Here is a 22,824-nt window from a genome sequence, read left to right on the forward strand (position 1 = left end):
ACCTTCATAACTATGCATTCCATACCACCAAAACTTCCGAAGTAGATCGCGGCAGAAAGTTGCATACTGCAGATCCTGAGATTCACAGTGGTATCGATCGATGGTGAATCATATGAGTAAAGGTGCGTAACACCATAATGCTCGGCTGCTTCAGGGACAAACATGTACCCATGGATGCGTAATCCATACAATTCTGGTAACTTGGTTTAGCGTACCATTGCTCCACACACAGCCGCTTGGGTAAATATGTAATGCTAGACGGGAGTTAGGGCAGGAAGATGCTACTCTAGCTGGAGTTGCCAGCACTTACTATGTTTGTCTTCCTATCATGGTGACTGCCGAGCACTGATCCACGGGCTTCAGCATACCCTTGCCACCGTTAACCGACTTTTCTACAGGATTTGTTGTGCCAGTTTTTCTGGCATATGCATACGGGAATGTTGTAAGACTGTGGATGATTTATCACGGGTTTTTTTGGTGATTTGTTTTTGCTGTTTAGAACTGGTAGAAGCAGTTCCAGCAGCAATCCAGTTGCTCGAGCACTTGGAAAATTACAACGTACAAATCGTTAGTTGAATTGTTAATAAGAATGTGATGAATTTGCTTACGGTAAGAAATATTACGACTGTGGCAAATCGACGATATGTCTGTGAGGTACTTGGTGGCATTAATTGCCATCTCGCTACGATTTGTAGACGGTAAGTTCTGTGATTTCGTTACAGATGGCATCAATAGTATGAGTGAGTTCTTAATTAATTTTATTTTATACTGTATAGAGTGGAACCTCAACAAAAGCGATGTTAAATCGGCGAACGAGCTGTTCAATGTATTTTCTACGGTTCATCGTATAGCTATCGCACGTAGTCATTAGTCTGTCTATTCTGTTTTAGATAATACATCTATATGTACGAGTATATACTTGTATTTCTCATTAGGCGTGTTAATGCAGTCATATTTAACGGGAACATTGCCCACAACTTATCACATTCATTTTAAAGTCTTGTTAAGGTCAAGCTTCCATCCAGCTCGGAGATAAACAACAAAAAAATACTTTTTGAGCATAGTATTTCGATTGTCTGCATAATACTATGTAAAATACATTACATACTGAAATGTCGATGAGTTGCTGAATGTGTTTGTCATATGTAAGCACTTGTCTATGTAGGTCAATCCGGAGGGTCGGAAATCAATAGCAACACCTCGCTGTACGTGGTGGATATTGCTCAAGACGAATTGCTAAATCCAATTTTGGCCTCGCTCAATCCTTTTGTTCACCTTTCTCGCCGGCCTTCGCCAACCCGAGTCCCCGTGATACCTCTACCTTCCCTTCAGTCTTCCGTTTTGTTAATTACATCATTACCAAGCCCCGCAGTTTCTCCGCCGGACCAAACCCCAATCCTGCCTGTTTCACCATCAACCGTTCTCATTTCGGATTTTACTCCAATGATCTGGTTTACTAGTTCCGTCGATTACTCTTTTTTATCAACTATCGCCTTCCCATTTGGAACGAGCTCACTCAGCTCAGTCATCGACCCAGTTACCAGCGTTTTAATTACTCCCGACTCTGTGTCCGACGCCTTTCTTCCCATTTTCATTACCCCGACTCCCACTGTGACGTTAGAAATGACCAGCAGCGTGACAGCTCCAATGTCAACTGTGCAGATGCAGTTGGATGATGGAACAACATTCCCACCGACGACACCGGATTTGCGGACACTGAATGATACGCGACTGGTCATTCGTCCGCTTCGACCGACACAGACCGTGTCGCCAGTATTGGTAGTCGGCACACCAACGACACCTTTGAGCACATCACGGCCGACTACAACGACGACGACGTTTCAGCCGCCCACTACGACGGTTACAACGGTAGCAACCCCCCTTGCCAATGAAATGCTGCGCATTGGTACGAGAAATTAGCGCTACTTGTTGCCATACTCCGTTTTATCTTGTTTCTGTTCTTTCTATAAAATTTTTGTTTGTCGGACGTTACTACTCGGAAGTCATTTTTTGATGGTATCGAATTTCAAGAGTTCCATTCGTTCTTGCATGGCACTTTCTCTTGCAAGTCATTTACACATCCCTTCCAGTTACTCATCTCAGGCGCAGCAGTACTGTAACGATCGTAGATGAGAAATTATTTATTGCCTTCATTTTCCTGCTTTTCTTATATTAGTGATAGCTCAGCCACGATGGGATCGAACCAATTCGGTTTTGAGCACATACCGCACTCGAATGGAAGCCGGGTTGTTGAAGGTTTTTCAGGAAGCCGATCGCCGGTACGTCTCACTTCTAGAAGACGAACGGCTGATAAGTAATGCCACGAATATCACCACTCCTGGCTTCACAACGACGGTTACACCGGTATCGAACGTAACGGTGAGTGATCCGCTGCTTGGCGTCTGGTTGTACAGATACGTGCGGAACCGTTCAGTAATGTGAATAAAAGATTGTACGTGAAAAGCTGATACTATGTATATCTATATTATTAATTTTGCAGATTATACAAATAAATGGTACATCACTTAACGGAACTGCAGCAACCCAGGTTGATTTCATTCTCTTGCATACCGATCTGGCATTCGGACCGCAGTGGAGCGTTTTAAATGCATCTGACGGGTTAGAGCGGGTTAATCTGCTCAGCAACGACGAGATCAGCTCCATTCTCGGCAGTGTTGTCTTACAGCGACCTTCCGGTAGAAATATTAATTTCCACAAAATCGCATTACTCATACGGTACTGATATCTACATTGTCCGAATTTCTGCTTTAGTGATTTCTGGATTGACTCAAAATTCTTCGCGTCCGTCATCAGCTAGCATTTCATCGCCAGATTATTACGGAATTATTGTTGGAGTTTCGACGGTAATACTAAAAATAATACCAACTTACGATTTATTTCGGCTACGTCTTTGATATTGTTTACCTAAAGCAACATACCGCGAGTTACGTCTATAATACTACTAAAGAGTACTTACTTGTGGGTTTTTATATCAGGCGGCGGCAGTTTTATTGGCAATCTGTCTGGTTTGGCTCTTACTGTGTATTTGGATTCGATGCATACGGAAACCACCTAAAACGGTTCCGACACTGGTACGCTTTTATGATTTTAAACTCAAGCTTTGCTGTACCGCTCGCCAAGGTTACGGTAATTTTTAAGGAATTTTCTCCATAATAATCTTACCTTACGGCCAATAACCCGTACATGCGTACTTTAGTTGGCAAGATTTGATTATAAAGTGACAACACCACCCGGTAGGCGCCTTGGGAACAGTTCGAGCGTGGTGTTGTCAGTTTGTGCTGTCAGTTTCGTAAATTCGCAATTTGCACCAACAGGTATCGCATCACTTTACTGCCACGCAAACTTCGTTACCATCGCTCCGGCCGCAACCTGGCGAGTTCAAGGACCAAGGAATTCAGACTGTGCTAATGCCTCGAAAAAAATCCTTGGTACCTGGTGGACCTTTGGAACAGCTGCCAAATCCATTGCAGCTCCGTGGAACAAAAGAGACCACGTTTATTCAGAAAAGTTTTAGTGATAAACAACCAACACCGGATCGGGGTGTTCGTATTAGTGAGTCCCGTCCTGTACAAGCAGCTTTTCCTTCCCGAACCCAACCAATTCGTGTATGTTACATATTTTTCGGGTGCGTGGAAATCCAAAAAAACGTACATTAAATTTTCAGGAAATTCCGGTAGCTAATTCGGAGCAACCACGGGTCCAATCACGCGATAGAACAGTGAATCGCCCAGAAGACGCAATGATAAAGGGCGGGGCAGGACGGGTGAAGCTCATATCCGTTATCAAGTAAACAAGGCGCATTGTATAGTTAAATTTCAAAACTCCTGTACAGCAGTTCATGGTATTAAGTTAATAGTTTATAATGTTAAGCACTTTTTTCTAGGACCAATCATATCGATCCAAATTATGTGCAAGGTATTTCTAATCGAAAACCTGTTGAATCGCCGCGCAGTAGGTTTGTGAAGATTCGTAGTGGATATGTTAACAACGGGTACGAACCTCAATCCCACCAGCGTTCTCCGGAATACAAACGCACAGTTGGCGAGATAAAAAGGGAACTGCGAAACTGGGAAATCGGCAACGTCTGATTTGTGTTTTCTTTATAACACGTTTGCCATCTCCGTGTGCCTCTTTTTTGTTGGTTTTTGTATTAAATAATATTGTAATAATAATTTGTATTACCTTGGCACTGCTTTGTATGTACATACTCTTTAAAGGTCACTGAAGTATAAAACTACGTACAACTAGAAACTTGGTCATGTATGATCAGTGGCATTCAATAGCTGCAACAACAAAGGAACCGGCACATATCAAACCACCCGATCCCACCATGAGCCACCGGAAGTCTCCTTGGAGATATTCCACAACAGCACCTTCAATCGAACAACCGTTGCTTATAACAGCCATTACAAAAGTTTCTTTGCCACAAATTCCTTCTCTTAAAAAGTAAATTTTAATACGGTACAGCAGCCAGCTTACCAGCGGCTGGAAGGCCTAATAGGGCGGATACGCCAAAGGCAAAAACAAAAAAGCCGCTCGCCACTTCGGTTTGTTCTTTTGTTACCAACAAAGGCGTTAACATGGGAAGTCCAACCATGGCACACCCTATATAAAATTCAAAAAATGATACTGCTGTTATTGTAGTCGTTATTATTACGCGACGTACGTGACAGCAGTTACGTATCTGTACTTGTATCAGTTTCGGTGTTTGTTGATTCATATGTGCACAATTACCACGTAAATCACAGTTTCACAATATAAAATTATTGATGATAGTGAAAATTCAAACTTGTTCTTTTTAAAATCGAACAGCAAACAGCACGATTAGTGTGCCTTTAAAGGCACACTATTCGCACGCTTTGAATACATACAACTTGTACTCCTATCAGTTTGGATAATTAAATATCTACAGATATGCTTTGTACTGTCAGTAATAATGAATGTTGTGGATGATGGTACAGATAATTAATAATTACGAATTTGGATGACTACATATGGATTACTGTACCTCCTCCAAATCCATATACGCAGCAAAACATCACCGCGGTTTTATACGTTGTACAATACAGCGATAAACAAGCAGCCGCCCCTCCACACCACAGCGCTCCGGCCAGTAAGAAACTTTTATTGACCCACGTCCGGTCAATCAACACCGCGCACACCATCCTCCCCGCCAACTGCGCTACGGCAATTATCGTCAGGAAAGCCGCCGCATCTACCGCGTTCAACTGCAGCACCTGCTCCGCCCATGACGTAACAAACATAAATATCGGAAAGTATCCGGTAGCAAAAATCAGACACGCCAGCAGAAAGATATCAAATTTAACCCGCTTAAACATGGCTGGGTCAAAATGCTTTTTGGGATAGTGGGACAAAGGCTCCGGAAGGTGTTTGGGAGCGGGACGCAGGAGAAGGGCCAGGATACAGCCCTGTAGGGAGACACCGGCAAGAATAAGAAGTGCACCATGAAGGCCATAGTGGTCCAGAAGAAAGGCAGTTAGCAGGGAGATGACGAAAGTGCCCAGACCGGAAATGACAACAGCCAGGCCGAAGGCGAAACCGCGTTTTGCATCAAACCAGAAGGTCACGCTGGTTAAGGCTGCTAGCATTATGCAGCCATAGCCAAGACCTGTATCAAGGAAATGGGTATTAAACATGGTGTAATATGGTCGAAGCCAAGAACGGACATTATTCCCACGCAATGCATATCGCTCAGTGCCCTGCAGTGGCCAGGAAATAATTATAGGTGAGCGTTATTCATTTACATCAGCCGACATTATATTATTGAATGCATGGTTAAGGGTACCGGTCACTGTTTTGTAATTGATGAATCCATACATACCCGTTAGAACGCCTAATGTGCCCATAAGGTAGTAAACATTAGGTGCCCAAAAGCTAGCCACCATCCCGCCGGCGGCCAGTAGAGAACCAACAAAGCCCACAACGCGCGCGCCGAACCGGCTGATCAGCACACCAATAAGTGGTCCTAACGTGAGTAGAAAGACAACTGATCGCCATGAGAAACAAGTGTAACGCTCAAGTGACAGGAAGCCGGTAAATTGTTTATTGTGCGCATCTTTTTGATTGGTATTGTACATAATATCCCAATTGCAAGTATAACAGGCAGCAACAAAAACCATAAAGCAGTTTAGCCAACTCAACAAAAACATTGATGATGTAATCATTATTTCACTTATGGTACAAAACTGAAAAAAGAGCAAACAGCACAGATAATACATAATTATGTATATCATCAATAATTTTGGGTTTACATATGTTACATAAACCCAAAATTATTGATCCAGTGTTCCTACCCGACAAAAGCATGGCCCCAAACATGAGGGAAGAGATCCAAGCTGCTTCATTGGCCGGTGAGCTGTAGTAGGACATAAACTCCGGGAAGAGCACTCCTGTAGAAAAGCTGACACCATCAGTGATGGTGTAAATCAGACCGGCGGTAGCGCAAATAGCCCACGCATAACCCCGATCCACCTGGTCGCCACCCTTGTCAAAATAACCCTGATTCCCATTGCCAACGGGCTGCACATGATATTTCGCCGTTCTCGTCATGATTACAGATAACAATAATATAATTAATTAGCTTCGAATTCGAATTAGCTAAATTTTCTAAAAGAATGACTGCAAAAAAGTTAATATTAGTTTCATAAATTCAGCCCATTGTCATGAACGGCCATTGCCAGCGAAACAAGCTAAGGCACCGGAAATATATGATGGCCAGAGACGCGACCGCGATTTGCGAGGATCACTTGATTTCTTGTTTGGATGATGTTTACTTTAAACCCGCGGTACGGTTACCGCTGAACCAGCGCATTACGCCGCACCACCCCGGTTGTAAGGCTGAAAAATCAACACACTTGATGGATTGGCCGCAAGGTAGTAAATGCGCTGCAGTAATGTGCCGCGCGTCGCGGCGGCCATCGTTGTCGTCTTCGACTACATAAAACGCCGGTGTGTTGGAATTATTGGTGTTTGTACAGAAACAATGGCAAAAATGTGAACAATTTGCTCTAAATATGGTCAGCTGTATAAGCTTAGCATTATTAAAGCATGACACGTTTGGTTGTCAGTACGTACGACACTTCAAGCAAGCGTGAAGCGAAGTTACGGCAGGCCTACGAATCGCATGCCGAAAAATTACTAGTTTTTGTTGCAATGTGAACGAGCTCATGTGCCTGGTATTTTGCTGACTAAACGGTAAAGTCTGGTCGCTGGGGTTTTTTTACGGTAGAACTTTATTATTTGACTAAGCGACAGTAGTATCAAAATGTACACTGGCTGCTAATAAACAGCGAAAACCCAGGTTTACAGTGTTTCTGATGCTTTTAATTATGCTGTTGCTCCGGGCGTGATAACGATACTTCGGTACGAGTGCGATGAAGCCTACAAAAGTTTTGTGAATAAAACCTCCGTGTAAATTAAATTAAGTCTCATTAGGGTCTCAAATTGGCTGCTGTTTGCTTAGAATTTCTCGAAATACGAGTTCAGTTGAGTATTCGAGTCCTACTATTATTATTAGAAAGTTTCGGTTTATTTTCCAGAAAAAGTACGTATTTATAGATTGGTAAGCCATTTATTGCCTGCAAAAATTACTAATAAAGATTTACTATTAACATAATAGATTAGACCGATAAATAAACGACAAGAATAACTTGCAACTAGAATAACTAATCATTTTGGCGCCGCACGTTTATAGGTAAATGAGATCCGGCTGTTGAATATTATGACTCTTTAAATGTTCCGACGTATTCGTATACTTCAAATGCGCCAATACATGCAGATTCAGAGCATCGCACAAAGTTTCTGTAAAGAGTAAATGAAAGAAACAATTCTGGTACGTCGGTATTTTATTTAACGAAATACGAAAGATTTGGATTTGTATGCGCGTCATTGAACGTTGAAGCGCGAACAATAAGGTATTAAGTATGTGTAGCAATCATTACAAGTTCACGTATTATATGTGGTGATCTATTAGCGCAGTAGCGCGGAAAAAATAGCACAATATTCACCATCACCAACAAAAGAGAATCATTATTTTAATACTCGTTGGAATACCATTATTAATATAATACGAACAGTCTTTCATTGCAAGCAGTTCATTTCCTTAGGCATACAGATACATTAGAGAATCAGTCTTCTGTAGCACCTACCAGCATACCAGCATCAGAACATAGGAGATTGGCATTTGAGATGACGATAAATGTCGAGCAAGACGCAAGCTATAATAAAGCAGTGAAAACACTGATGTCCGACCCACTTCTTCATACTTGATTTTGAAGAAAAGTCTATTATTTTTATTAGATATATAATCAGATCCCACTAGGCAGCGTATATATGAGCAGTTTCAGCTGTCTTTAGTTATTTTGTTTAACGGTACTATAAGATCTCAGATAAAATGAAGTGCCTCATCCTTCTAGCTGCCCTATTGGGGGTATCTTCTGGCGGACTGGTAAGATAAAAATTGTATGTTTTCAATTTTATATTTTTGTAGTGAATAATGGCATTGTGCAAAAAGAAAAGGCAGTTAGTAATTTTCTTGACTTGTGATAACCATTTCATTGTTAGCAATAAATGGACACATGTCGTAAATTTTAAAGGTCAAGCGTGCGGCCCAGAATCAGAATCCCGGTGTATGGAGTGCTCTGGACCAGCTCCGCGGGAAGGCCAAACTGGGCATCGAAGATATTCGTGCGCTGTTGAGCATCGCCAAGGCCGGACAAGATTATCCCAACTTGAACGAAATTCCAGCCGGAAACTTTGACTGCGGATCGGTTAAAGCTGGATTCTATGCCGATGTCGAGTTTAAATGCCAGGGTAAGTAAGACCGGATTTTATGTGCGCGTTATGATTACTGCATGTGCACATAGCGGAGACATATAAAAAAAACACGAAGAAACTGTAAAATACCGACGAGCCACTATGGATATACAGTTTGCACTACTTCTATAAGTTGAAACCTGTTTTGTTTCTTGTTGATTAAGTGGCACCGTTGACTTATTATTAGTAGCATTTATTTCAATCTTTTCTAGCCACCATAGCAAGAGAATTAATTCTGTGTTAAGTTCTTCGTAATCAATACGAGTATTTATCGTTGGGGCGTTTATATATATTGTACATAAGAATCAATCCATGCCTTTTCTGTCTGTATCAAATGATTTTTGTTACAGTCATTCGTCGATGTGACGTCAACGGTAATCAAACTGCATATTTGTGCCCTAATCTTACGGTAAGCAACTATTTGTAAGACACAATTAAGAGCCCCTTTATCCCCTGCCGTCGCTGCCGATGAAAAACGTTTTAATTACGCTCGCATAGGTCTTCAACCAAATTACTTTGGTTTGTCACTGGTACTGGGATGTTGATTGCTCCAAAGCCAAAGAGTTTTATGATTACTCCAACAGTCGGCTGTACCAAGGACAAGATGTTCCCCTGCTGGACAATGAGGACAGCTATGTTGTAGCAGAGGCCCTAGGCGCAATCAGTCCGGATCAGACGGGGAGTGCTGCGGCGGCCGCCAAACCCGCCAAGAGAAAGAACAAGAAATCCTAAGCGAGTACGCCGCGGCAACATATTGCATCGTTTCCGGAACCATTTTTTACGATCGGCATTGATTGCTGATGGTTAATGATAGTTGTGGTCTATTCTGCCGGTAAACGATGTTCTACCATGTTTTTGCAATTTTTTTCTATCATTCTTGCGGCTTGTTTGTTTGCTGACTGATTGGGAAAATAAGCTAGCTACCTAATTACGAGTATAATGGTCTTTCACGGCGGGAAGCTAAATTCTCTACTGACTCTTCGTACCATGCTTGAAAAGTTTCATTGTCAGCTTCATTATTTAATCAGCAGTTTTTATATGTGACAAATTCGAAAGGCTACTAGTACTTGAAACCACATGGCAATTACTGTGTAAAAATAATACTGTGATAAGTACTGTGTAAATATGCCCCTTCGAAGTTCGAATAATAACCGAACGAGTTGTTTCCAGCATAGTTATAATTTCCTGCTATATATGTACACATAAAGTGGACTTCACAAAGATGGTTACACCTGTAGGCTATAGCCGATAGCATATGCATATCATCAGCATATGTGTGGATGTATTTGCGTAACCTCCTTTATGAAGTCCACCGTACCATACACATGGCCATGGGTTACTAGCGTATCATCGGTCGTTATACAGAATCGTATTGGTTTGTTATCGAAAACTTGGTAAAAGCTAATAGTTCGCCGAATTAGAGCTTGTTGGACGAAAACTTCATGTTAATGCATGTACCTTTGTTCAAGGTTATCGGTAACACAGTGCTTAAACTATTTTATATTAATCGTAAGTAACGCTGAAGTTTCGCTACTAACAGTAAAGAAATTGCCCACGTATGTACACGTGCAACGGCTCCGCTCAACAATGGTATCTAATCGATATGCGTAACGACAATCATTGTGCACCACCGGAAATTTTTCGACAACGGCTATAAACGTGGCTGTGTCGCGCGATAGAAACGTGAGTAAACCGCACGTGCAGCACACTGCAAATCTACTCTGGAAGTCGCCTTGCGGATAATGATATTATGATTCAACGTGTGCGGTTCATTGCCGTTCAACATGTACATGTTCCCTGGAGCACAATGAGCAACTAACGCGACAAAAAAGCAAGATTGCTAACATTTTATTTTATCCAGGGTTCTTTCAAGATTTCCTTGCAGTGTGTCAGTTCGCGAAAGGGCACTACGCGCAGATTCAGTAATGAGCAAAATTTTCCGCCGCAATGTATCTGAGTATGACGAATCTCGGTCAATATGGCGTTGCATAGTCGACCACTCTATGAGCACGTGATACCAAGCTATCAACTAACGTACATCGTAAACTCGCCATAATACACAAGATGTACGACTTTATTAAATATCCACAATATGGTGATATTGTGCAATAATATAACAATTATACCGCATTAAGTACCTCATATAAGCGATCCACCGACGTACATGCACTTACGCACCGATCGACGATGGTTCGGCAATCAGAACACGATAACCATGTAACGCTAATATCTGCCAAATGTACCCTGAAGTGCTCAACGGAACTTTCCGCCATGGTATGTTCGGTGTTTTTTACTGCATTACACGTGCTTTGACAAAATGGAAGACGCGCTTGACGCATTCACTGTGCAGCGGCCGTTGCGGCCAACGCTTAACCGCCAAGGGTACTGTTTGACCCATCTAGATCCCTACTGCAAAGAGTTTATTGACCTTATGCGGCGGGAAGCACCCGTCCTCCCTGTAGCCGATTTCGGTTGTGGCTACGGGTTTATGACATTGCGGTTGTTGGAAACGGGCTGTGATGTGATTGCCAATGATCTGCATGAGCCCCACTTGGTGGAACTGCATCACGAAAAAGCTACACGGTTTCCCGAAGCTTTGCGAATTATTCCCGGTGATTGTACACAATTGACCTTTGCCTCCAATAGTTTAGGCGGCATCCTGGCATCACGATGGATTCACTGGCTTACCTCAGCGGAAGCCATTCGGGATATCCTGAAGAAATTTTATGATTGGTTGACCCCGGATGGTGTTGCATGTATAACGTGTGGGTTATGCGCACCAGCCGCGACACCGGCAGCGTATTTGGAGTATTTACGAAAAAAGGAGGCGGCAGAAGAGTGGCCGGGATGGTTGTCCATGTCGGGCGGGGATATTAAGGAGTGGATTACCAAGTTGGCAAATGCGCCGGATATGTATTACGGATTTGATGAGGATGTGTTGGTAAGGGAAGTGGAGTTAGTTGGGTTTTCGGTGGAAAAATGCGGCTTGTTTGGTACGGCCGGAGTGACCCCTGGCAGCCAACTGGAGAACAGTCATGTTGGCGTGGTCGCCAGAAAAGTGCTCACTGAAAACGCTAGGAGAATTATTTAGTCAAATGTCAAATTGACGTTTATGCAGTATTGTTTGTTACTAGGTACTAATTTGTATGCTGTTGAGTTTGACATAATCCATTATCGCCGTCGCTGCGCCCGTCAGTGATATGCTGAGAGTATTTTGCTTGTGCTACATGGTGTTTTTTCGCTTGTTTCTGTAAACTGTTCTATGCGAAATGCGTGGGAAAACCCATTAATTAAAAATGGCAGTAAAATTCAATATCCAAAATTGCGTAAAGTCTTAATCAGTGGTAACTGTACAAATTCAGAGGTCCACATAATTATTGCGCGGAAACGTTTAAGTGTGCATGGTAAATAAGATCTTAGCCTACGGCAACCTTCCACAGTACAACGAGCATGTACGTTCGGCTCTCCAGGCACCAGTCTGAGCTTTATATTCACCAGAAAAACCTGCCGGCCGTGTATTTCATACTGAAATGGAAAAGTTCAAAAGTCTACACATGGGAACCTTTTGCATTATAAAGTTATAACAGACAAATTTGAAACATTGCTATTTGCATGTAGTCGATTACTACACATACTATGCCCACATCTGATGACCCATGGGCAAGTTGCATCAGATGACCCAAATTATAAAATTATACACAATCATTTTCTAAAAGTTATTTGACCTTTTATGATGCACATATTATGATATATGAGCTTTTAGCATGCTCATTAGCCGATGAAGCAACATCACCTAATACAAACGACCTGAATCCAAAAGAATGGTCTTCCTTTTCTCCATAGCAGTGTTTAATTTAGTAGCTTATAACGGAAAAATAGCTGAGTAACCAGCAATCATGAATAAAACGCGAGAATACTTCAGTAACCTACTCGTATTATAGGGAACAGACGCTACCTCCTGCATCTTTTATCCGCTATATTGGATCAAAACTGTCAAATGCCATTTTATACCAGACGGCATAAAACGCTCGCTTTGTTGCAGTTCAACCGAGTTTAAACGCTTAAACAGATGTAATAACAAAATTGTTGTTTTATTTGTTGATTTACCGTAGCGACGAAATCGCAGGCTGGTACTGCGCATGCGGGCAGTTCATATGCTTTCGATATTATTAAGCATGTTGTATGTTTGTTGTTTCGTAATTCGCATGCGCATTCCAATGCACATTCACAATGCTTGGACGTCGGTCTCTGCTGATATTTATTTCATCTAGCGGGGGAGGCCCATGTATTAAAAAATGGCTTCAATGTTGTAGTTTAGTACTGTAAACGAGAAACTGCTAACTAATGATCGTCATCTAACTAATACTAATAACTAACACAAAGCGGCAACATTTCACCATTTCCAACTCTATATTAAATGACATTTGTTCACCATTTTGATGTATTGAAAACAAAGTTAAGCCGCATAACGCAGAATAATTCTTGTATTTTTCATTTGAATTATCAGAATTAATGAACTGTGAATTCTAACACTCTGTCAAAATGGTGGTTTCCACTATGTACGCATGTAACCGAATGTTATAAAAAACGCTAATTAAGCAGCTCTTTTGTATGCGTACCTTGAAAATTGAAAAAGTGAACAATACTGAAAACCAGCCAAAATTTCCATGTCAAATTTGGATTACTTACAGTAATTAAGTACCTTTAAACCTTCGTCCCAGCCGGAGTGCATATGGTGGCCTGGTGCAATCAGCTTGAGGAATAATGTTATGTTACTGGATCAGAAACGCCTAAATAAATTTGAAGCGCTTTTAAACGCGTTATCTACTGTATAGCGAAGACTGTTTTCGAGACTTAAGACATACTGATACTTACACAGCTATAATATTTGACAAATTTGAAATATCTCTATGAATTTGATTGTCCTATAGTCTGTAGACGTTGCATCAAATGATCTTAATTATGAGAGTATACACAATAGGTTTCTAAATAAATTAGTAAGTAATGTATAGCTGTCTTGTATGCAAAAGGTAAAGGCTCAAATATAACCATAACTACTCGTAACAAGAAACCTCGTTACTGGAATGTGGTCACGGCTATTTTAAAATGCATGCGTGACATAGTGTTTCATAAGAAAAGGGCTGATCGTATAATGGCACGCAGCAAATTTCGGATAGCTCACTTCCACATTTGTATAATTCCGGCGGGAATCTATTGATACCGTGGTGGTACCCGAATCAAAATTGGTCATGATGTATGCATGCGGGTTTCGCACCCTACCGTCAAGATATTGATTCACTCCTTTACGTTAAAACCACCCGGAATCATTTTCATTAATGCAATGCGTGCCTCCATCTTCCCGGCATCCGGCTTATATTTAAAATCAGCTAATGTGACTAGGTGTAGTTTCAGTTTATCATCCACAACGTTAGATGAACACGTACATATGATGCCGGAAGCGACAGGGTGAGAAAATTGAACTGTTTTACCTGGTACACAATGGGCGTTGCACTCTGATCAGTTATTAATATCCGGCTGTTTTTGCCAATCGACACTAATTTTCCGCTCCTTGGAAGTGTCTGGGTCAAAGATTATCGGGAATGGTATTGATTGCAGTTAAAACCCTATGTCAGCCCTCGAGAACTTACAAGAAATACGTGTGATTTTTTCACCTGATCCAATAACTCCATTAAGATAAAATGGAACCGATACAGCGAAAATGACGTGCAATTTAACAAAAATCGATGAATGCCACATACGCAATTCCCACGTGAGTCCATCACCTCGCCTGTATTTTATCTGTACCGCGCCAGAAATGAAAGCCATCTCTTCTTGTATTTTTTTGCAGTATCTGTTCGCTGGTTTGGTGGTGATATCTAACTTCACGTTTATAATTCTTTCCGTAGAATGAGCAATCTGACTAATAATACCTTGATACGTCAGGAGGAAACTGACACGTATATCCATGGGATCATCACCGGCGTCCTCGTACCTACCGGCATCCTGGGTTCCTTACTGTGCCTGTATTTCATTAAGCAACGCCACTTTGAGCAGACGCCTCAGAGTGACGCTCTGCTGATTAATCTCTGCGTGTCATCACTGTTATTCTGCACCGTTAACGCACCAGTGTTAGCGTACACTCTCACAACGTTTCCTATTAACTATTTTTTTCTCCATCCATCCGCTTGCCAGGGATTGGTTTATATTTTTTGGTTCAGTCAGACTGCATCCGCCTACGCTCATGTTGGCATCGCACTAAACCGTTTCATCACGCTAATGTTTCTAAGTCATAAAAAATTCAGTTACTCAAACCTGGTGGCCGGCTTTTTAATTGCGGCGGGATGGATTATTCCCCTAGTGACCTTTATATTTCCCTTGTTCCACATGTTCGGCACATTTGGGTACACGACGATCGCACACACGTGCTTATTCGTGGGGGTCATTCTGCGGCCATACCAGTTGACGTACAAAACGCTGAATTCCTTTTTTCCTCTATCTTTAATGGTAGTATCGTACCTGGCAATTTCGGTGAAACTGTACTGCATCGCCATAAATCGGCAGCGGCGCATCGACAAATCAGTGAACAATGACGCATTCTCCCGCACCACAGGTGGACTGACGCGGGCGACGGATGCCACGGTGGCCAAGCGAAAACGTGTGCGTGCAGAGATCCGCACGACCAACACCGCCATGATCACGTGTTTCATCTTCCTAATTTGTTATGTACCGAATTCGCTGTATGGGTTCTTTGTCAAGACCGTCCGTGATCTGCAGTCAACTACGGGAATGTCGCTGATCCTGCTGGTGTGGATAGGTATTCATTTTGTAAACAACGCATTGTGTAGTAGGCTTAGGGCCAGTTAGGGGAATTGTGTAAGTACGTCTAAAATAATAACACTAGCTAGCTTGGTTATTTTTGGAGAGATTTCCGTCGTATCCCAAATGTTGCCTGACATCACTGTGCACAATAATTAATTAACTTTAATACGATTCGCTGACATGATGCAGTCACGAAGTCGCACGTCAAATCTGATGAGTAAAAATTATAACGATATGTATTCTCAGGTTGCGCCACAAGCCCTGTTTTCTATGTTGCCATGAGTTCGGTGTTACGGCGAAAGCTGATCCCAATTTTTCGAACCGGAGGCAGCCGAAGTGACCGCATGGAAAGCATACGCCAGCAAACGCAACCCTCGATCGAAAACGATTAAAGCTTATGATTTCAGAAAAAAAATATGCTTTTCTTTGTAAACGTCTTGTTTCTTAACTAGAGGACGAAGGCGCGGCCATTGGTTAAAATGTATACTTAACCTGGATCGATAGACCGCTGGGCTTACCTGACTGGTATACATAATTGATTGGCAAAACGATTGGAATTTTTGAGTTACCTATAATATGATACAAATAAAAAGCTTATCCTATATTCGATAAAGCTGATATATGCAGTAGCATACGGTTTATTATGAATACACCATGCAAGTCAAACATGAAGTAACGGTTGATGGCTGTTTATAAGACATTGTATTAATTTAACATAATATAAAGCGTTACACAGTGTTTTTAGTTTCTGTACAGATAGAACCACCTTTTCTCAGGCTTTAGCGTCTCATTCAAACTAAGGAGTAATAATTACGTCGGACCACTGTATCTTTTCAATAGCTGATGCAGTTTTCATGCGAATGCTCCGCGTGCCGACCAGTTTCAATGCTTCCTTGATTTTAGCAAATACTCGCTGATACTGACGCGTACTATGCGATAACAACGATATGAGACAATTGTCGTACGTACGACAATTGTCAAGTAAACACAGTACGTTTCAAATGTTCTAATTCGTCTGTTTTCATTCACGCACAACGCAAAAAGATAATCTCGGTGTCATATCGAAAGGTTACGGATGTCAGGAAAATAATAGCAAAATAACGAGCGCACCATTAATATTTGACGCACATAAGTAAGTAGTATTAAGTACTATCATTTTGTTACCGTAAGGTTGATAAGAAACGAATACCTACTCCCGCATTTGCATGCGAGTATACAAGTACGTAATATATTTTTAACGCTTTACCATTTGGACAAACAGAAGCAAGCAAGTGGTGGACGGCTGGAAGTCTATTGTCGTTAAAGCTAATTATAAGCAAAGCGACAAAAAATGTGACGTCTGATTTGCATGTCGCTGCCGTGATTGCAAGCCACACACACATCTTTTATCTATCTGTACTTACTACTGTTGCAGTACTGATGCAGTACTGTTGAAGTACTGTTGCAGCTGGCCGAGGACGAAAACGAGGGTATGAGCGAAAGCGGCTCTTTGCAATACTAATGCCATCAGCTGTTGAACGCGACTATAAAAAACTCTGACTGGATTATATCTCGTACATAGCTTAATCATTATCATGGCCAAAACAAAAACAATGCTGCTAATTGTTCAGTACTAATTTTGACTACTCTGCGTGTGTTATCTTGTGAGTCTATGTGAAAATAAACTATGTCGAAGAAAATAAAACATATTTTAAACTTCATTTGAAGACCAAGCACGGATCTGAAGTCCAAACAAGACTGAGTTCTTCTAGTTCATTCTCAGCGTGGATATCAGCAAATGGCTTACCCCGATAAGAAATTCCCTTGTAAACGGAGTACTGGCCACTATCCAGTGGCCCAGTATACATCCTGAAGGTTCTAGGCAACAGAATTTGAGGTATTACTTTGTAGTTTGTACCTCAAAGTTGATATTATTTTTGTGAAGAAACTTTCTTATGGACAGTGTCCGTATTGTATATAATTAGTAGCGGATGATAGGTAATAGGTATACAGTTATACTCTATAATTTGTTCTACGACAGCTCATTAGAGTAGACAGCAGCCGCAAATTTATCAGTGTAAACAATACTGTTTACCCGATTTTCCGAGCGTTGAAATTAGTGTATGTTCTGTAACTGCCGCACTATTAATACTCTAGTAATAGCACAAAATACTCTGCATACCACATGAAACTGTTTATTCGACGCAAGAAAGACGTTAGCTGGACAAATCAATATCCCAGTCCTGGAAAATCGTTTAGTAATTTTAGTTGATTGCAAACAACTGATGCAAATGTAAAAAACTATGAAATGGAAAATACACTTGAAATGAGAAATATTGTTTCAGTGTTCATCTGCTTATTAGGCGCTTAGCGCGCTATGAGTTTGCACTTCGCGCCAGTATGTTTCGAGAGCACTATCATTGGCGAAGAGTACGATATTAGTTGTCATTGATTTGAGCTTGACTATTTTGCACTACCGAGATGGTTCTGCATCAAGCGGATGAAATTTCCTGACATAAAAATAGTGTCAACTTCGCAGGTAGCAGTAAGACGAGCGAACCCACAAGCTTCCAATTTTTACTGTAAAGGTCATCAAATTTCTGCAGGTGTCTTAAAAATCAAATGAATAAACAAAATCTGTATCATGTTTCAGTTATACGGTATTGGTTCACAAAAACTCTTATTCTAAAAAAGATGCAAATCGTTCGTACTCAAAGAAGCTTTCGTACGGAAATTTCGACAAGTGGGATAATACACGCCAACGCTTATCTGGCATAATACCGTTAAGCATGAATGCGGAGTGCATCCTGACTACGCAACACATGAGCCTGCTGTTGAACTATGATTTAGAAACTATAGGCCGGCAATGAGACACCTGAAGTGGGGTATTAGCAGCAGGACCTGTACCGCTGCCGCTGGAATGAAAACCAGTACAGTACTTACACATCCGTGCTTTGAGCAAGCATGCTACATATTTTACTTTGTAGGCGCATATGCAAAATACATTCACAAACCAGACAATATGCCTGAGCATATTAACAATACAATGTACAAGTGTACACTGCACAGTATCTGTAATATGGCATTTGCAGTTAGTATACTCGTACAGTTTAAGCTTTGGTTGATGACCGATACGTCGGGTGTGGTTGGCAAGATTGAATCAAACCTTATTAATCACTACGTCGGGCATCTCATCACACCTGATGGATTTCTTTACGTATTAATAGCTTGTCGTTTCTCTTGGGGAAAAGACTGCGCCTGCAAGAAGTACTAATTAAACTAATTCATGCCCTATGCACTCTACAGTTTGCATTTGTTTTTCGCACATTTTTTCGTTTTATTGGCCTTTTACTAGATGATACAGATAATCACATTTACATGAAAACCGCGCCGGCTTGGTTATAAAAATGCAGTATCCGATCCGTAAACCAAAGAACAATGCACCTTTTGAGCATATCGGGCCATGTCAACAAGCATCACCATGTCAGTTCAAATCCGGCTGCGTGATATTTGACATCTCCGTCACTGTGAATAAATTTTATGTGGCTTGCATATTATTGTATATATCCGTAGATGTGGGGATGATCACGTGAAAGTTATACGCTGCTTCTATTCATAGATATTGTACGTTTGCTGACAGTGAATGGTCGCCTGTCCGACCTGGTGCTTTTCGCACGTAATTTTATGCGCCTATCAGTCCGAATTCGACCATGCAATTGCAATATATGTTGTTCATTACTAAACGCATGATAATTTGAACCGTCACTGGCCGCTTTAATTTGATTGGCAACTGCATTCCATGAAATTGGGATAACAGCGATAATCTACAGTTTTCCGAGAAAATTACATTATCACTGAACGTCTGTAGAAAATGTCCCTCGCAACCTTTTCTAATACATCTCAAAATATTACCATCTTTCCGATATCAAATGCCAGTTGTGCCACGGATGTCTGCACAGTGTGGAGTACGGATGCTGTCGTGTCGTTGTGCATTTTCACATTGGGATTCTCGCTAAATGCATTTTTGTTGCTAATATTCTTCTCGCATCGCACTCTGTGGACACCCTTTAACGTCTATCTTGTTAGTTTACTGTGCGCCAATCTGTTAACAACGATAACCTGCGACTTATTTGACTTTATCAGTAATCATTATAGTTCTTGGTGGCTGGGTGCGAAGGCCTGTACCGTGTACACGTACGGGATTTGGGTGCCCACAATGGTGCAGTATGTGGCCCATACGCTAATCGCCATTAACAAATTATGGGCGTTATTGTTTCCGGTGTCCTACCGAAATATGCACGGATATCAAGCGTCCGTGGGGCTGACATTGGTGGGTTGGGCAGTGGCGCACGGTACCCCATTAAAAGTAGACAGGTGATTGATATTTATTTTGGTACTTGTATCCACATGTGTAGTCACTCGTAGTTCGCGTGGGTCACAGTACCCCTTAAATCAGCACTTTTTTGGCGGAAAAAAACCAAATTTTGTAACGATACAAATTTTGTCGATGTCGGACATGAAGTATACCGGTAGAAATTGCATAAATCCTGGTCGCACAGAAAATGTTGGGACTGTCTTCTAAGTATGTGTATTACTAATTATGAATTTTTTGCATTTGTTTTGTGGTAAGTCAAAGTTTTTAATGACGATTTGAGTGCAGGTGTGATTGTTGCCTACTTGTGTCTGAACGAATTAATAGTTCGCGCTTGATAAAACGGTAACGAACGTGTACAATCCGTACATAATTAAATACTGTTATATACAGCTGATTTCATTTCGGAATACTCCCTGGAAACTTAACAAACTCCCAGTTTTCTGTGCGTTAGGCCGGTAACAAACCATCGGCATCCAGCACAACCTTACTTGATAGCACTACAGGTGCACTTGGATTATGGTGCAATTAGGCAATAAAGTGCATTGCACATTATCGACGATCAAAAGTTAAAGCAAGGCGATACAGCTGCACTGCGGCTACCCGACACTGCCCAGAAAAAACGGTTGAAACGATGTCAATATCTTTGACTAAATGTCTTTGAGAATGTTGCCAATTTGCTAATACATTAGCTCATATTAATCATTAGCTGCCGGATAGATAAATTTTGAATATATAGCAGCGGATTAACAAAATATTTTACATGGTTCAATGCGGTGTTGAATGCGTTCGACTGAAAACTAAAAAGTCAAGTATGACTTAGGATATCACTGTCAAGTTTTGCCGCGCGCAATAGCAGCGCATGGAATCCGCAGCCGTTACGGCGCGACTCTGTGTGAATTACTGATAAGATGCTTTTTTCGCATCGATACTCCTTACGCGTACGTGCGCGCTTGCGATAATTATGCCGTCTTTTAACCGGTGCATGTCACAAAGCAATATTGTGCGCAGCACTTTTCAAAGGTTAATAATTTAATTAGGGATAAGTGCTAATTTTAGCTTTTGTGCTGCCACTGCTACGGAAAATATAGTGAAACAGCCGTTATGATCGTTGCGGTTCTGGCTAGCATGCTTGATGCTAGGAACAAAGGTCATGAAATTTGCGTTTAATTCATAATTACAGTGTACTCAGTGTATGTACTCTGTAGTTATTCGATGTTTTCGCATTCGGACACTTTGACAATATGATTTGCAAACCGGACACCACAGACACGACATTCCTTTAATATTCCACATTAGAAGGCGTGATAAGTGGCTTTATTATTCTCGTAAACAAGCTTGCATAAAATAATAATTATTACATATTCAGTTTTTGATAATTATTTATCAAGTGGAACAACATGGAAAATGCTTTGTCCAGTACGTGAATCGATATTTTCAGATTGTCCGGAATACGAAAAACAAGTAGAAAGGATTTTGTAGTCAGTTATTATTAGGTAAAAAACTTAAATATTCAATAATAATAAAAGCCTAATTTTCAAGGTACACGGTCGCAACGTACAATAGAGTATACACCGCACCTACGTACAAAATGCACTCTCAATTACTGCATGGCTTTATACGAATATCAGCAGCACATGCATTAATTAATTAATACATGACCTTTCTATATTAAGAAAGAAAGACTCTGTAGCCAATGCTTTTCGTAAAGTATTAAGTTAATCGCTGTAATGATTATAATAAAAGTCACAACGCCCCATGAGCAAAATTGGAACTTACTGTTTACTGTTTTGTGTTCGGTCTTTGACAATTTATCCTTAATACACAGTTCAGCGCCATGCATTCTAATTAGTGCAGAGGGCGATTTGCAGACGTAAAGTGTATAGCAGACTTATGCATAGGCATTAATTAACGTATAGCTTAATCATCGTTGTATTGTACGCTCATGCCACGTGTACGTGCAAGGGTAATTTAAATTATTTTTTACAATAAAGGTGTATGAACATGAGCGTTTTTGCTTCTGTACAGATACAAGCATAAATAAAATAATGAAACAGCACATAATGGTTTGGAGTTTGGACAGTGGCAATGTAAAAGCTCAGTTGCCGGCAAATGTTTGTCAGCTGAAATCGGTTTTTGTGTTTTCCGAAAGAAATATGTTATATCACGACAGCTTTCATGCTGCACCAGATAAAAACGTAACTGCCCAGACGTTATCAGTCGGCGCGAAAGTGATTTGAGTGAATCGACATGCACTCTTGTGTATCACATGCCGTTTTTTGTGTTTCGCTCACCCGAAACACACAGATTTGTGGTTTCACGTAAACATTATTAGTAGGGGTATCACATTGCCCGGTGTTATCGTAGATGCCCTTTACTACCGGCACAACGAAGAAGTAAATGGATGTTTTATTGACGTGGAAGCTTCGGACTTCCAAAGGTCGTGGGCATTCATTGCACAGTTATCATGCCTGATTTGCTTACTGGCTGTTGTTCTGTCGTCTCCCTTAATCGCATACAAACAACGCCAGCGAATGATATCCCGGGCAAAAACTGGGATGTCGGATACCAGGACGACAGCCCAAACGGCAAGGCCAAGAAGTAAGTTAGTTGACCAATTTTAATCATTTCTAGTACGTTCCCAGCCTTACTTACCAATATTTAAGGTGATCTGATGCTTATAGCACAAGCAACGCAAGTCACCGGCACGGAATCACATTTTGAACCGCCGGGAAGACGACCGGCAAAATCACAAGGACAAACAGTGCTGTTGTTGGTGCTTTCGACCAGCATCTTTG

At 41.2% G+C, this 22,824-nt stretch overlaps 5 protein-coding genes across 6 annotated transcripts; 4 read left to right on the forward strand and 1 right to left on the reverse strand.

Moving 5' to 3' along the window:
* Positions 1-130: 130 nt before the first annotated feature.
* LOC129593667 (mucin-2-like) lies at positions 131-4,477 on the forward strand. Its single transcript, XM_055490102.1, has 9 exons — positions 131-698; positions 1,166-1,906; positions 2,177-2,379; positions 2,501-2,696; positions 2,773-2,864; positions 2,997-3,092; positions 3,336-3,626; positions 3,686-3,807; positions 3,905-4,477. The coding sequence occupies exons 1-9, from the start codon at positions 644-646 to the stop codon at positions 4,107-4,109; spliced, it is 2,001 nt and encodes a 666-aa protein (XP_055346077.1). The 5' UTR covers positions 131-643; the 3' UTR covers positions 4,110-4,477.
* On the reverse strand, positions 2,286-7,008 carry LOC129593668 (monocarboxylate transporter 3-like). Of its 2 annotated transcripts, XR_008691110.1 has the most exons (8): positions 6,336-7,008; positions 5,864-6,007; positions 5,030-5,650; positions 4,501-4,626; positions 4,264-4,394; positions 2,978-3,072; positions 2,572-2,870; positions 2,286-2,402 (listed from the first exon to the last, which is right to left on the reverse strand). XR_008691110.1 is itself a non-coding variant. In XM_055490103.1 (5 exons), exons 1-5 carry the CDS (start codon positions 6,589-6,591, stop codon positions 4,288-4,290), a joined length of 1,254 nt encoding a protein of 417 aa, XP_055346078.1. In that variant the 5' UTR covers positions 6,592-7,007; the 3' UTR covers positions 4,101-4,287. The 2 variants fall into 2 exon arrangements, 1 of the variants encoding a protein (XP_055346078.1); XM_055490103.1 differs by lacking the exons at positions 2,286-2,402; positions 2,572-2,870; positions 2,978-3,072 and having other exon boundaries at positions 4,101-4,394; positions 6,336-7,007.
* A 1,190-nt stretch (positions 7,009-8,198) lies between these two features.
* On the forward strand, positions 8,199-9,980 carry LOC129593759 (uncharacterized). The gene is made up of 4 exons (XM_055490217.1): positions 8,199-8,488; positions 8,637-8,853; positions 9,207-9,265; positions 9,355-9,980. The coding sequence occupies exons 1-4, from the start codon at positions 8,435-8,437 to the stop codon at positions 9,586-9,588; spliced, it is 564 nt and encodes a 187-aa protein (XP_055346192.1). The 5' UTR covers positions 8,199-8,434; the 3' UTR covers positions 9,589-9,980.
* A 1,073-nt stretch (positions 9,981-11,053) lies between these two features.
* On the forward strand, positions 11,054-12,151 carry LOC129593776 (uncharacterized). Its single transcript, XM_055490236.1, has one exon. The coding sequence runs from the start codon at positions 11,174-11,176 to the stop codon at positions 11,945-11,947; it is 774 nt and encodes a 257-aa protein (XP_055346211.1). The 5' UTR covers positions 11,054-11,173; the 3' UTR covers positions 11,948-12,151.
* A 2,578-nt stretch (positions 12,152-14,729) lies between these two features.
* LOC129593680 (protein trapped in endoderm-1-like) lies at positions 14,730-16,067 on the forward strand. Its single transcript, XM_055490119.1, has 2 exons — positions 14,730-15,670; positions 15,922-16,067. Exons 1-2 carry the CDS (start codon positions 14,764-14,766, stop codon positions 16,065-16,067), a joined length of 1,053 nt encoding a protein of 350 aa, XP_055346094.1. The 5' UTR covers positions 14,730-14,763.
* The last annotated feature ends 6,757 nt before the right edge of the window (positions 16,068-22,824 follow it).

Source organism: Paramacrobiotus metropolitanus, unplaced genomic scaffold, assembly GCF_019649055.1.
Source record: "Paramacrobiotus metropolitanus isolate TYO unplaced genomic scaffold, Prichtersi_v1.0 Parri_scaffold0000063, whole genome shotgun sequence".
Taxonomy (NCBI): Eukaryota; Metazoa; Tardigrada; class Eutardigrada; order Parachela; family Macrobiotidae; genus Paramacrobiotus; species Paramacrobiotus metropolitanus.